Source organism: Heteronotia binoei, chromosome 6 (genome assembly GCF_032191835.1).
Source record: "Heteronotia binoei isolate CCM8104 ecotype False Entrance Well chromosome 6, APGP_CSIRO_Hbin_v1, whole genome shotgun sequence".
Classification (NCBI taxonomy): Eukaryota; Metazoa; Chordata; class Lepidosauria; order Squamata; family Gekkonidae; genus Heteronotia; species Heteronotia binoei.
This window is the reverse complement of record NC_083228.1, coordinates 9,258,281-9,272,845: the sequence shown is the minus strand read 5'-3', so window position 1 is coordinate 9,272,845 and position 14,565 is coordinate 9,258,281. Positions and strand designations below refer to the sequence as shown.

The 14,565-nt window shown below is 46.4% G+C and overlaps 1 protein-coding gene across 1 annotated transcript in view; it reads right to left on the bottom strand.

The window, feature by feature from the left end:
• The window catches only part of RET (ret proto-oncogene), a 209,657-nt gene that overhangs the window by 149,851 nt on the left and 45,241 nt on the right, over window positions 1-14,565 (bottom strand). Inside the window, exons 2-3 of the mRNA XM_060242607.1 lie at window positions 10,509-10,556; window positions 6,823-7,083 (exon numbers count right to left, since the gene is read on the bottom strand). Coding sequence (XP_060098590.1) covers window positions 6,823-7,083; window positions 10,509-10,556 — 309 coding nt within the window. The remainder of the gene's footprint in view (window positions 1-6,822; window positions 7,084-10,508; window positions 10,557-14,565) is intronic.

Here is a 14,565-nt window from a genome sequence, read left to right as displayed (position 1 = left end):
AAACAAATCAGCCAGTATCATAATGCCCCTGTATAAATCGATGGTGCGGTCTCATTTGGAATACTGTGTACAATTCTGGTCACCGCACCTCAAAAAGGATATTGTAGCATTGGAAAAAGTGCAGAAAAGGCCAACTAGAATGATTCAAGGTTTGGAACACTTTCCCTATCAAGAAAGGTTAAAACGCTTGGGGCTCTTTAGCTTGGATGAACGTCGACTGCAGGGTGACATGATAGAGGTTTACAAGATTATGAATGGGATGGAGAAAGTAGAGAAAGAAGTCCTTTTCTCCCTTTCTCACAATACAAGTACTAGTGGGCATTCAATGAAATTGCTGAGCAGTCGGGTTAAAACGGATAAAAGAAAGTACTTCTTCACCCAAAGGGTGATTAACATGTGGAATTCACTGCCACAGGAGGTAGTGGCAGCTACAAGCATAGCCAGCTTTAAGAGGGGATTGGATAAAAATATGGAGCAGAGGTCCATCAGTGGCTATTAGCCACAGTGTGTGTGTGTGTGTGTATATATATATATATATATATATATATATATATATATATATATATATATATATATGTGTGTGTGTGTGTGTGTGTGTGTGTGTGTGTGTGTGTGTGTGTGTGTATGCATGTGTGTGTGTGTGCGTGTATACACACACATATATTGACCACTGTGTGACACAGAGTGTTGGACTGGATAGGCCATTGGCCTGATCCAGCATGGCTTCTCTTATATTCTTAGGGGTTTGGACTAGATGACCCTGGAGGTCCCTTCCAACTCTATGATTCTAAGTTGGCAAAAAAAAAAAAAAATTGGCAACTTTTGCAACTCTTATAACCAATACTCCCTCTAAGCTGTGGAGTCTTGTGAGCAAAAATTCTACTTTGTGAGCTACTGGCATTACAGCTGTGAGCTACTGCACGTTAATTTGCTCTGGGGCCATTTTTCTTGAGCTAAGACAAAAATGCGTGAACCAGAGGCTAAAAAGACTGTGAGCTAGCTCACACTAACTCAGCTTAGAGGGAACACTGCTTATGCCTGTATCTGGCTCTTCCACACAGTAGCCAACTGATCACAGATGCTCCCAGACGACGCTCTCCATCAAAACCTCTTAAAGATAACTAAGGCAGACCAATAGCTGCCAAATTAGGAGAACTCATTCTATACAGCACCCCAGAGACAAATAATTAAAAGGAATGAGAAATTCCTTTTAAACAAATTCCAAAGGGAAACAAATTCCAGTAAGAAACCTGTCTCATGGGATCTCAGCTATACCCAAATTACACACCTAATTGCTTGTATTGATCTTCCACATTTAGGATGGAGAGGTGTTCTTTAAATATTGACAGCCCCTTTCCTAATCCACCACTGTAGGAGAGTGCTGGACTGTCTACTTTCCACGGCAATCCAAATGCAACTTTCCATGGTTCTTTAAAGAGGCCTGTCTCACTCCATGATGTTGGAATCCAATGCACAAAGTGGCTTAAACCACAATGACTAGGCGAAAGCATATATAACATGGCGTGGTTAAGAGCGGTAGGCTCTAATCTGGAGAACTGGGTTTGATCCCCCACCCCTCCTCCACCTGAAGCCTCCTGGGTCACCTTGAACCAATCGCCATTCGCTAAGAACTTTCTCTCAACCCCACCTACCTCACAAGGTGTCTGTTGTGGGGAGAGGAAGAAAAGGTGATTGTAAGCCGTTTTGGGACTCCTTAAGGTAGAGACAAGCAGGATATAAAAACAGACTTTTTGACCGATTTTGCACAAGGCTTATTCCAGGTGGAGAGCCCTGGGGCTTCTCTCCATTTTCACGGAGCTGCCCTGGAGCTGCGAGTTGGTGCGGGGCTCTTCCACAGCAAGCAGGATCATCTTCCAAACGGTTTCTGCTTGCCGCGGGAAAACGGCACACCGACTCGCAGCTCCGGGGCTACTTGTGTGAAAACAGAGAGAAGCCCCGGGATCAAAAGGGCTCTCCACCCGCAACAAGCCCTAGTGCGAAATCGGTCGTCTTCTTCATAACTGTCAGTTGGATGGCACCCATTTTCGAGCCATGCCCCATTTCATCCCTACTCAGCATGGAACCATGTTAGCGACTGGATACTGCAGGGAGGGCTTTGGCCCAATAAAAACTGGTTCCCACCAGAAGTCACTTTGCGGTCTACATCATGACAGACTCTACTTCATCATCACAACATGGTTACTGTGATACCTCAGTGGCCTGAAACATGACAGCGTTTTGTCTATGATGGCCAACAATCTGAGGTAAAAAATGACCTGCTCCTTTAAAGGGATGTTATTTGTGCCATGAAAGTCATCCTCAAAAGACTTTTCACTGAAACATTAGGAAGAACTTCCTGACAGAGCGATTCCTCAGTGGAACAGGCTTCCTTGGGAGATGGTGGGTTCTCCTCCTTTGGAGATTTTTAAACAGGAGCTAGATGGCCATCTGACAGAAATGCTGATTCTGGGAACTTAGGCAGATCATGAGAGGGAGGGCAGGAAGTGCTTAGTTCTTGCGGCCCTTTCTTACACACCCAGGGAAATGCTGGTTGCCGTTTGGGGTCAGATGGCAATTTTTCTCCAGGCCATTTTGGTCAGGGATCCTAGAGGGTTTTTGTAGTTGCTGCTGTTGTTGTTATCTTCTGGGCATGGACCAGGAGCCACTGGGTGTGGGGGGAGGTATTTGTGAATTTTCTGCATTGAGCGGGGGGTTGGACTAGATAACTCTGGGGGTCCCTTCCAACTCTACGATTCTATTTCCACATGTCAATCTGGATGGCCTGAGCTAGCCTGATCCCATCAGATCTCAAAAGTTAAGCAGGGTCAAACCAGATTAGCAGCTGAATGGGAATACTACCAAGGAAGTCCAAGGTTGCCATGCAGAGGAAAGAAATCGCAAACTACCTCTGTTCGTCTCTTGCCTCAAAAACCTCTAAGGCAAGGGTGTCAAACATGCAGTTTGGGGGACGAATCAGGCCCCCACAGGGCCCTTATCAGGCAATCGAGCAACTGGCTGTCATCTGCTTCCTTCTCCCTATACCAGGGGTGGCCAATGGTAGCTCTCCAGATGTTTTTTCCCTACAACTCCCATCAGCCCCAGCCAGTATGGCCAATGGCTGGGGCTGATGGGAGTTGTAGGCAAAAAACCACCTGGAGAGCTACCATTGGCCACCCCTGCCCTATATCTTGCTTCTTTCTGCATAACAGCTTGCTTTGCAAGGCTTGCTCAATTGCACAGGAGCTACAGAACAAAATCTCTATTTTCTCCATTGGCTGAGGCTCCTCCCTTGGGGAGGAATAGCTTGCTTTGTCAGGCACAGCAGAGCTACTGAGTCAAGCCTCTCTTCCTTCTACTGTTGAGGCTACTCCCCCACCCCAAGTCCTTGGGGAAGGAAGGAAGGAAAGAGCCAGAGCTTCCTTTGCCCAGTTCCCTGGATCCCATGGGAGAGATACAAAGAAAGCATCTTTAAAACCAATGAGTGCTAGCATTGTAAGCATGTTTTAAGTTTTTATATATATATATATATATATATATATATATATATATATATATTTGTGTTTGTCTGTGTTCTTATATCTCTGCTACCTAATCTTAAATAGGTACACACATGGCCCGGCTCAACAAGGTCTCTTTTATGTCAGATCCAGCCCTCTGTCAAGATCGACCAATAATGGCTTGAGACTGGGGGATCCGGCCTAAGCAATAGGCCTAGTTAAAATCATAATGGATCCACTGCTGCTAATGTTTTACCTTAGTTGCTTCCCTTCCCACCCCCTTTTCTTATTTTGATTTGTAACTGGTGTGAAGGAACTAGGCGGCGCCTTCTCAGGGCCTGAGGTGGGAGGAAGCCTTGCATAACAAGCCAAGGACACTGGCTAGCTATCGCCTGAGAAAGTATCTAGTAGTGATGTGTGAATGTTTCCTCCCTGTAACACCCCCCCCCGTAGGAATGTTTTGGAAGTGTATCTTAAAACCCATGTATCAATGTACTGGTTTCATTCTTAGCAAGCCAGAGGCTCGCGCCAGAGTACCGGTTATCAATAAATGTAGTATCAACTCTGACTTATTCTTGAATCCGTCGACCTGACACCCTCATAACAAATGGGGTCACCATAAATTCGCTATGACAACCAAAGGGATACGTCATTACTTTGTACAGATTGTTGGGAAACCTACTTTGGTTTCTTAAAAGCCATGACCATGCATGAGGACTTGCCTACCGTGGTTGACTCAACACCACAAAAGGTGTAGAGGAGGCCACATTAATAACTACTGCCGTGTGATGCAAAGCATAAAAATGTTTTTAACAAGTGACTGGGACACCTTGACCCAAGCAAGCTCCTTACTCTTTCCAGCCCAGCAGCAGCCTACCAGAAGGGGGAGCCGCCAGCCAGCTATTGATCACAACTGGTTGCCACCAAGGGCCAGAGGCTGAAGGAGACACCATACCTGGCTCAGCAGTTGCTCAGGTGACTCGAGGGATTGATGGGAACTCGTCTGGCCTTGTACAGCCTCAGATTCCAGCACAGATCCTCAGCCAGACCAACTTGTGTCACAAATAAAGGACTAAAATGTGGGCAAAACAATATAATCCTAGTAAAATTAATTGGTTATGAAGGTTTTTTTGGGGGGGGTACTTAAAATGGTGAAATTAATTCTCTGACAAAGAGGTCAAACTCTGGCAAACTACTGTGGAACTGCTGCTGCGTGCTCTCGCTCTCTCTAAAGATAAAAATGCCACGTTTCAGCTCTCGGACATGTGGAGTGAAAGACAGGAGTCCCACACAAAAGTTTAAAAGCCCAAGCTCCAAAATGGAGCTGTGGCCCCCCCAGCAGACTCAGGGAGGTGTCTGACTCTCTATCGTGGAAGCTTTCTGGATGGCCTTAGTCCAGTCATAATCTCAGCAATAACCTACCTCAGAGAATTGCTGTGAGGGGGAAAATGGAGGAGAAAATGGCAGAGAGGAGAACCATGGAAGGCAGCTGTGAGATCACAGTTCAATTAGCCAGGACAGAAAATGAAATAGCTTTGCCACAGCCCCCTGCTACGGTTTGTAAAAACTACCCAGAGAACATCCTTGTTTACATCCACAAACTGCGAAAGAACATACCAGTCGAACTTTCGTGGAGAAAGCGACTCCATTTTGTTCCTTTTCAAAACATTGTTTCCTACATGTACAGATTTCAAGCAACAGAGCTCGAGGGTTATGGAGAAGGGTTGCTATTGCACTTCGCAACTGAAACCATTTGAGGGTTTTAGTCTTTTAATTGAACTTATTGCCACAGGTGTGTTTTCAAATATCACAAAAAAGCCATAAAACCTTTCTTGTAAACTATTATTCATAGTTGTGCACTGCCTTTCTTAATTAATCTCAGACTTCTCTTTTATTACATATATATTTCATTTTTATACTGCTTCTCCTTGGCTAAGAGCTCGAAGCTATTTTCTTTCAAAGAACCTTTAAATATGCTTCAGCACTGAATTGGTACTATGAGGTAGTGTGGTATAGCTTACAGAGCTCTTCGTACAGGGCCTACTGTAAGCTCCAGGAGGATTGGCTACATCAGGGGTGTGTGGCCTAATATGCAAAGGAGCTTTTGCTACAAAGTGAGCCCTGCTTATACACATTCAGACCACTGGTCCATCAAGGTCAGTCTCATCTGCTCAGACTGGCAGTGGCTCTCCAGGGTCTCAGGATGAGGCTGTTCACGTCACCACCTCATCTGATCTTTTAACTGAAGATTAAGGGGAGGGACGGTGGCTCAGTGGTAGAGCATCTGCTTGGTAAGCAGAAGGTCCCAGGTTCAATCCCCGACATCTCCAACTAAAGGGCCCAGGCAAATAGGTGAGAAAAACCTCCGCTTGAGACCCTGGAGAGCCGCTGCCAGTCTGAGTAGACAATACTGACTTTGAGGGACCAAGGGTCTGATTCAGTATAAGGCAGCTTCGTATGTTCATTCGACTGGAGGGTTCAAGCTGGAACTTTCTGCATGGCAAGCAGAGGCTCTACCACTCAGCCAAAGCCCCCCTTCATTGAATTCCTTCCTAGCCCTGGAGTACCAAGGAACTGGCATGTGCATTTTCAATACAGGCTTATCTCCCAGATAAGAGTTTTCACACTTAACCACTACACCGAACTGTCTCACTTTAAGGAAAGGCTTTGTGTCCTACTTTGGCTCTCCAAAGGAACTGGCTGGACACTGTCAGAGAGAGGGTGCTGGCCTAGATGGACCACTAGAGAGCCAATTTGGTGTAGTGATTAAGTGCGTTGGCTCTTATCTGGGAGAACCGGGTTTGATTCCCCACTCCTCCACTTGCACCTGCTGGAATGGCCTTGGGTCAGCCATAGCTCTCACAGGAGTTGTCCTTGAAAGGGCAGCTTCTGTGAGAACTCTCTCAGCCCCACCCACCTCACAGGGTGTCTGTAGTGGGGGAAGAAGATAAAGGAGATTGTGAGCCACTCTGGGACATCATCATCATCATCACCATCACTGGTCTGTTGCAGTAGAGCTCTTATCAGGGGAAGGCCTCCATCTCTGTGTCCTGTTGCTGACCCTCCAGAGGAACTGGTTGGCCACTGCGTGAGGCAGGACGCCAGAACAGATGGACCAGTGGCCCAACCCGGCATGGTTCTTTCTGGGTTCTTCTAATTGCTGCGCCAGTCTTTCCCACACATTGCCGTTGATGTGAAAAACAGGGCTTTTGGCAGAGCCAGCCCGCATTCAAAGCCCAACTAGCAAGTCGAAGTCAATTCCGCAGCACCGGAGACTTCATAAAACGTCCTGGCCCTGGACTACGTTAAGCACAGCTGTTCAAACCTGTGGTGGAGCTGACTCCCACCAAGCAGAGACGGAACCGCTCCACCAGACGCCCAGTCTTCTCTGCAGCCAAAAACCCTTTTAAGAGCTTCGTGAAGACATTACGATTCTGCAGCATGTCCCATAAAGCTGCCGAGTAGAAAAGCAAACGAGGAGGGGAACAATAAAATCCGGCAGCTACGGAGACGGATGAGCCGTGTGATCGGGAATCTGCTGCCCAAAGGAGCCTGTGGACGGCTCGTATGGAGCCGAAAGGCCCATCTACATGTTAAACACATTAAATGGAGCTGGCTTACAGCATCCCTGGATCCCCAATGCTGCTCTAACATCCAGTGCAACTCATCAAGTTCTTTTTTCCTGAAAAACACATTTCTGGCAGAGTATAAACCAGTTGAGACGAATGTGGTGTGATGAGGTGTTCTTAAATGGGGTTTTCCCACACATGTTATCTCCACATTTGAGTGCCCATATTGCACTGTTCCTCCCCCCTTTCACGTGTGTTTTGCTCCCCCTGGTGGTCGCTTCAATGTTTCACTGCTGTGCCTCCATCTTATTGACAAGCACAATTAAAGTGCTCCTGAACAAGCTGGTGATACAGAGAGGAAATACTGAAGCAACCGCTAGAGCAGGGGTAGCCAAACTCACTTAATTTAAGAGCCACATAGAATAAACGTCAGATGTTTGAGAGCCGCAAGACAGGAAGGAAGGAAGGAAGGAAGGAAGGAAGGAAGGAAGGAAGGAAGGAAGGAAGGAAGGAAGGAAGGAAGGAAGGAAGGAAGGAAGGAAGGAAGGAAGGAAAATAGAGGGGAAGGTGGAAAGAAAGCAACTTAAACTTTAAATGCATTCTCCAAGCCACCAGCTGGCTTGGCTTGAAGAAGTGATTTAAAGAGAGAGTTCGGACTCCAAGCCAGCTGACAGGTCAGTGGAGGCTTCAAGAGTCGCACAATATGTGTGAATGAGCCACATGTGGCTCCTGAGCCACAGTTTGGCCACCCCTGTTTGGAGGATGCTAGAAGACAGGAGGGCCTGGCATGACTTGGCCCATGGGGTCGCAAGGAGTCAGACTCAACTGTGCAACTGAACAACAACAACAAAAGCCTGGGTTGGGCAAAGGCAACAGCCAACACAAAAGCAACGCATGCACACACTGCAGAAAGTGAAGCCTCTCTCAGACTACCATCAACAGCTATTTTGGGAAGGTAAAGTCTCGGGGATTGTTTTCTGTGGCCCCAGAAGGCAGGACCAGAACCAATGGGTTGAGATTAAATCAAAAGAGTTTCCGGCTCAAAATTAGGAAGAACGTCCTGACCGTTAGAGCGATTCCTCAGTGGAACAGGCTTCCTCGGGAGGCGGTGGGCTCTCCTTCCTTGGAGGTTTTTAAACAGAGGCTAGATGGCCATCTGACAGCAATGAAGATCCTGTGAATTTAGGGGGAGGTATTTGTGAGTTTCCTGTATTGTGCAGGGGGTGGGACTAGATGACCCTGAAGGTCCCTTCCAACTCTATGATTCAATGATTCTAAGCTGGGTCGGAGAAACCCTGAACCAATTTGTGTCAAATGTATTGACCCTCAACCTTTTGAATGACACCATGTTGGAGAAAGATCCCAAATCCACAATGTGCAGGTCCTAGCGGGGACTCCAGCTCTTTGGAAAGATCCCCTCTCCTATACCCAAATGCTGCAGAAGATGATGTTTACGCCACCACAGAGCATGACCGTGGGGGTCTGTATTTTGTCATTAATTTGATTTATGTGCCTCGCTTACCGATAAATCACCCTGTGATCTCCAAGCTCCTTCCTGCTTATCTGTAAGGAAATAGTCAATTAAGGATCTAATGAATTCTCTCCCATGACAAAATTAATTTGGGAGGCTGTGACCTCATGGAAAGGGGCACCCAAGCTCGTTAATATGGCTGCTCTCCCCTACAAGATGTTCCCAAACAAGAAGAGTATCGGATGTGTTTTGGTGACACACATGGTAACTGCAGCCAGAATCCTCTATGCAACATATTGCAAAGAATCTAGGATACCTACAAGAGATGACCTGGTAGCTAAAATCTTAAGAGATTGCTGAACTAGATATATTAACAGGTTTAGTAAATGGCAAATCTAAACAAGAGGCGTCTATGCAATGGAAGAAGCTGTATGACTGGCTACAAATATTGTGAAGAGTATTTATTGGAGGTTGCTGTTGCATAATTTGCATAAATTAGATTATGGTATTGGCGATTACAAGGATAACTCGCTAAGTAATCTCAAAACAGGGAATTTGCTCATACCTTACCTCCGTATGTATATATACGGATTTATATAAGGTAACAATTTTTATTTGAAAAGCTGATGGTAAGAGACTTTTTTTTAAACTGCCTTTTTTTTCGTGTTCCTGTTGTTGTTCTTATATAAATAATCAATAAAGACTGGATAGAAAAAGAAGAAGGCTATCTGACGTGCAGTAGCGATCCACTTAACGAGGAATATCAAGAACTCGACTACTGGCTCTGGCAAAAAAAAAAACCACCCCACACTGTCTTTTGGAAGCATATTGTAATGTTAAGAGCAGACAGATGTAACTGGGATATAAGAGACAGCAAAAAAAAAGCTTAGTCCCCAAAGAGGAAAGAGCACTGCAATTTTCCACCTTTGATTTCAGACACATGGCGAGATCATTACTAGACCTCCAACAATTTGAGCTGGAACAAATCTAACACCGCTCAGAGCCAAACGAAAGCTGAAATATCAACCATACATGCAAAGGGAGTTGGGATGTCTTTACCTGTAGCATCTTTACTATATAGCAGTTGCCAGGGGTGGAATTCTAGCAGGAGCTCCTTTGCATATTAGGCCACACTACCCCTCATGTAGCCAATCCTCCCAAGAGCTTACAGGGCTCTTTTTTGTACGCTCTTGGAGGATTGGCTACATCAGGGGGGTGTGGCCTAATATGCAAAGGAGCTCCTTGCTAGAATGCCACCCCTGGCAGTTACCAATATGTAAAAGAAGATAAAGTGGAGAACTGATTAGTCGGCAGAATTCAGGGCCCCAGAAAATGCTACCTAAAAGGAGTTTGAAGTCCATTGTAGGCCCAACTGTTCCAGATCACTTGAGGCTTGGCTTGCTGGCTGGAATCCCTGGCACGCTCGCATATGTTCTGAGTTCATACCAACTTCTTTGAGACTTCCGTGGTCTACAACAGGGGTGGCCAACGGTAGCTCTCCAGATGCTTTTTGCCTACAACTCCCATCAGCCCCAGCCAGCATGGCCATGCTGGCTGGGGTTGATGGGAGTTGTAGGCAAAAAACATTGGAGAGCTACCGTTGGCCACCCCTGGTCTACAAAACACAAATCAAGTCTTTCCATTCCATTGAATGGTTCTACGTTGGAGCGGTGGTGTGTAGACCACAGCAGGGCTGGATAACATTAGCCTTAAAAACAATCTTGGAGAAATCTCACTAGGGTTGCAAAAGAAAAGAGCAAGAGTCCAGTAGCACCTCAAAGACTAACCACATTTGCGGCAGGCTAGAAACTTTCATAAGTCACGGCTTGCTTTTTTAGATACCGCTAGAATGTGAATCTCTGACTGCTAAAAAACCCAGCACTTTGGGTCAACTCAGAGACGCCTCTGAAATCGACCCAAAAAGTCCCTCCACACTCAAACATCTGCCGCCCATCCTCGTCCCATACTCACCCAATTCTCCAGCCTCCGCAATGCGACTTCCAAAGACCTCCTTGGCGTCTGGAAGTGGAATCACAGAATCATAGAGTTGGAAGGGACTTCCAGGGTCATCTAGTCCAACCCCCTGTGCAATGCAGGAAACTCATAAACACCGCCTCCTAAATTCACAGGATCTTCATTGTTGTCAGATGGCCATCTAGGAAGGGTGCAAGCGAGGCACCTTGGAGGTATGAAACCGCCTAGCCGCCCCAAGTCGCATCTGGGTTTTTAAAAACTAAAACTGTTCGGTGTGCATGAGCGCATGTGCACTTATGCACGTGCATGTGCATGACCACTGAAAATGTATGGAGACAGGAATGGTTCGCAACGGCCATTTGAACATGTTGAACAAAACAGGTCCCAGGACAGATCCCTGAGGCACTCCACTTGTCACTCCTCTCTAAAAGGATGAGGAACCATTTACAAGCACTCTTTGGGTGCGATCTGTCAACCAGTTACAGATCCACCTAACGGTAACAGGATCCATACCACATTTTACCAACTTGTCAGCAAGGATAGTATGTGGAACCTTATCAAAAGCCTTACTGAAATCAAGATAAATGATGTCTACAGCATTCCTCCGATCCAGCAAGGTAGTCACTTTCTCAAAAAAAAGATATCAGGTTAGTCTGACATGACTTGTTCTTGAGAAAACCATGCTGGCTCTTAGTAATCACATCCATTCTTTCTAAATGTTCCAGGACCGACTGTTTGATTATTGGTTCTAAAACTTTTCCAGGTATAGACGCCAAGCTGACGGGTCGGTAGTTACCCGGATCCTCTTTTTTCCCCTTCTTGAAGATGGGGACAACATTTGCCCGCTTCCAATCTTCCGGCACCTCTCCTGTTCGCCAAGAATTTTCAAAAATAATAGCCAGAGGCTCAGAAATTACATCCACAAGCTCTTTTAGAACCCTTGGATGCAAATCCTCTGGCCCTGAGGACTTAGTTTCATTTAAAGAAACTAGGTGTTTTTGTACTACCACTACGCTGATCCTAGGTTGGAACGTCATACCCTCCTCCTTATATGTTCTGTTTTTGCCATGTTGAGTACCGTTCCCCTCAGAAGAGATGACTGAGGAAAAGGAATTGAGCAGTTCCGCCCTCTCTTCATCACCTGTTACAATTTCACTTTCTTGCCTTCGCAATGGGCCTACCATATCCATGCTCTTTTTCTTACTCTGAACATAAGAAAAGAACCCTTTTTTGTTGTTTTTAGCATCTTTGGCCAGGCTAAGCTCATACTGAGCTTTAGCTTTCCTAACTTTTTCTCTACAAGCACTGGTGATTTGTTTATATTCATCCTTGGTTATAAGACCCTCCTTCCAATTCCTAAAGGAGTCTTTTTTATTTCTCAAGTCTTTAGAGAGCTGCTTAATGGAGCACTTTGGCTTCTTTAGGCTTTTTCCATTTTTTCTTCCATTTACCTCAGCACATCCAAAAACCCACTGAAAAAATCTGGACAACCTTAGTATACTTAGTGCAACCTTAGTACACTGGTTGAGAGCCAGTTTGGCGCAGTGGTTAAGTGTGCGGACTCTTATCTGGGAGAACCGGGTTTGATTCCCCACTCCGCTACTTGCAGGTGCTGGAATGGCCTTGGGTCAGCCATGGCTCTCGTAGGAGTTGTCCTTGAAAGGGCTGTAAGAGCTCTCTCAGCTCCACCTACCTCACAGGGTGTCTGTTGTGAGGGGGGAAGGTAAAGGAGATTGTGAGCCGCTCTGAGACTCTTCGGAGTGGAGGGCGGGATATAAATCCAACATCTTCATCTACCTCACAGGGTGTCTGTTGTGGGGGGGGGGGAGGTAAAGGAGATTGTGAGCCACTCTGAGACTCTTCGGAGTGGAGGGTGGGATATAAATCCAGTATCTTCATCATCATATTCTTCTTCTATCAAGATCATCAGAACTTTACTATTATATTGATCTTACAGAAGGGGGGGGGGATAACCTCTTCCAATGGGACGACAGAAGAGACGTGACGCTAACTGCTTCCACAACATCCAGCCACTTCTATACATTCTGACAAGATAATTACAATTAGAGTTAATGGTTAGATGAGCTATTCCAGGAGGTTGTGACACCAGAAAGCATCTAATGAACAGGATTCTGAAAGCTAAAAAGGTACGGCCAGGACAGGAGATGGATGGAGAGTAACCAGGTAAGTGACTTCTGAGCTTTCTAAAGGAAGAAGGGATGGAAAAACAAGAGAAGAAATATTTATACCAATATGCCCACCTGCCTGTATGTCTTGATGATGTTTCTACTTGCGGAACCCTGGTTGACAACTAATTTTTTTTGTCAGGGGCCATATTTGCAATGAAGCAAGTATCAAAAGGCCAGGCTGGCTCATTCCATGAGGTGAGAAACAAGCAGTGGGCCCTTTAAATCTCCCCTTCCCTCCCCAATCAGGATCTCAGGGTTTTTTTTTCTGGGGGAACTCAGCGGAACAGAGTTCCAGAAACTTCTCGTGGAAACAAAATCCTCAAAAAATGTTTAAAAGTTCATGGGAGCACCTGTGTGTTTCTCCTTCATTTCCCTCTTGAGAGTTCTGGAACCTCTTTTCCCGGGGGGGGGGGACACCCTGCAATTGGTTAGCTAATAAAGCCAAGGGTCGTTTTGTAGAAAAATAGGCGGTGGAGCTCATTAGCATAATTCATTAACATATGCCCCCTCAGTCAAAAGCAACCCAATGCAAGAAAGGAGGGCACCAGGCGAGTGAGACCTGCTTGGGCTGGCTGGATCTCTCTGGATCTCACTCGCCTGGGGCTCTCCTGGGCTGCCCGCCCCCCCAGTCAAAAGGCCAGCAAGCCACCTGCCACCCAAAATCACATAAGAAGTGGAGAAAGGGTGGTGTGGGCTTCTCCAGGGGTTAATGAGGGCTGCTGGGGGTGTGGCAAAGCCCCTGGTGGCTGGCTGGCTGCCCGCTCTCCTAATCTAGGGATTGTTATGCAGCTGCACCTCCTATTCAATGGGCAAGGTAGGTGGGGAGGAAGAGGGGGAATCCTCAGAAAGGTTCAGGAGCCATGCTCCTGTGAGCTCCTGCTGAATCTGAGGCCTGAATAAAGCCCATTGTTTGCACTGAACTGCCTAGCCCGAAAGCAGGGGTGTCAAACTCATTTGTTATAACGGCCGGACCTGACATAAATGAGACCCTTTTGGGTCGGGCCATACGTGGCATAAAATGTAATGCCAGGTAGCAGAGACCTAAACTTTACATAGCACACAAACACAATTAAGGATTTTTAAAAACCTTAACATAAAACATGGTTAATACATCAGCACTCATTGGTCTTAAAGGTGCTTTCTTTGTTATCTCTCCCATGACATCCAGGGAACTGGGCAAGGAAGCTCTGCCTCTTTCCTTCCTTCCCTGGCGGACTAGGAGGGGGGAGAAGCCTCAGCCAATAGAAGGAAAAACTTGGATTAGTAGCTCTGCTGTGTGATTGAGAGAGCCTGGCAAAGCAAGCTATCCCTCCCCCCTCCTTACCAAGGGAGGAGCCTCAGCCAATGGAGAAAATAGAGGTTTTGCTCTGCAGCTCCTGTATGGCTGATGCAGATTTGATGCAGAAGAAAGCAAGAGAGAGGGAGAAGGAAGCAGACGACAGCCTGTTGCTTGGGCACCTGATAGGAGCCCTCTGGGGGCCAGATGTACAAAGAAAAAGAGAAAAAGACCCTGAAGGGGGCAGCAAGAAGACAATCAGATAGGATTGGGAGGACAGCACCTTCTCTCTCCTGTTAAGAGTCATTCCTTGTCTCTGGATTTCTACTCCCAGGGCAATTTCCTCCTCCATCCTCCTTCTTGTTCTAAGTCCCACATTCAGACTCTCAGCAAGAGATGTAACCAGGTCCGTAGCTATGGTAGGGCCTGGGGGAGCCAGGCCACTCTATTAAACCTACCCTTCCCTCAGTAGTGTTTCTCCATTGAAGGGCCTCCAATATGTTCTAATTCATGCGGTCGGCAACAGGACCCAAGGAAAACGGAGGGAGAGAGAGTGTGTGAGAGAGAGAGCACCAGAAAGAGAGCACAA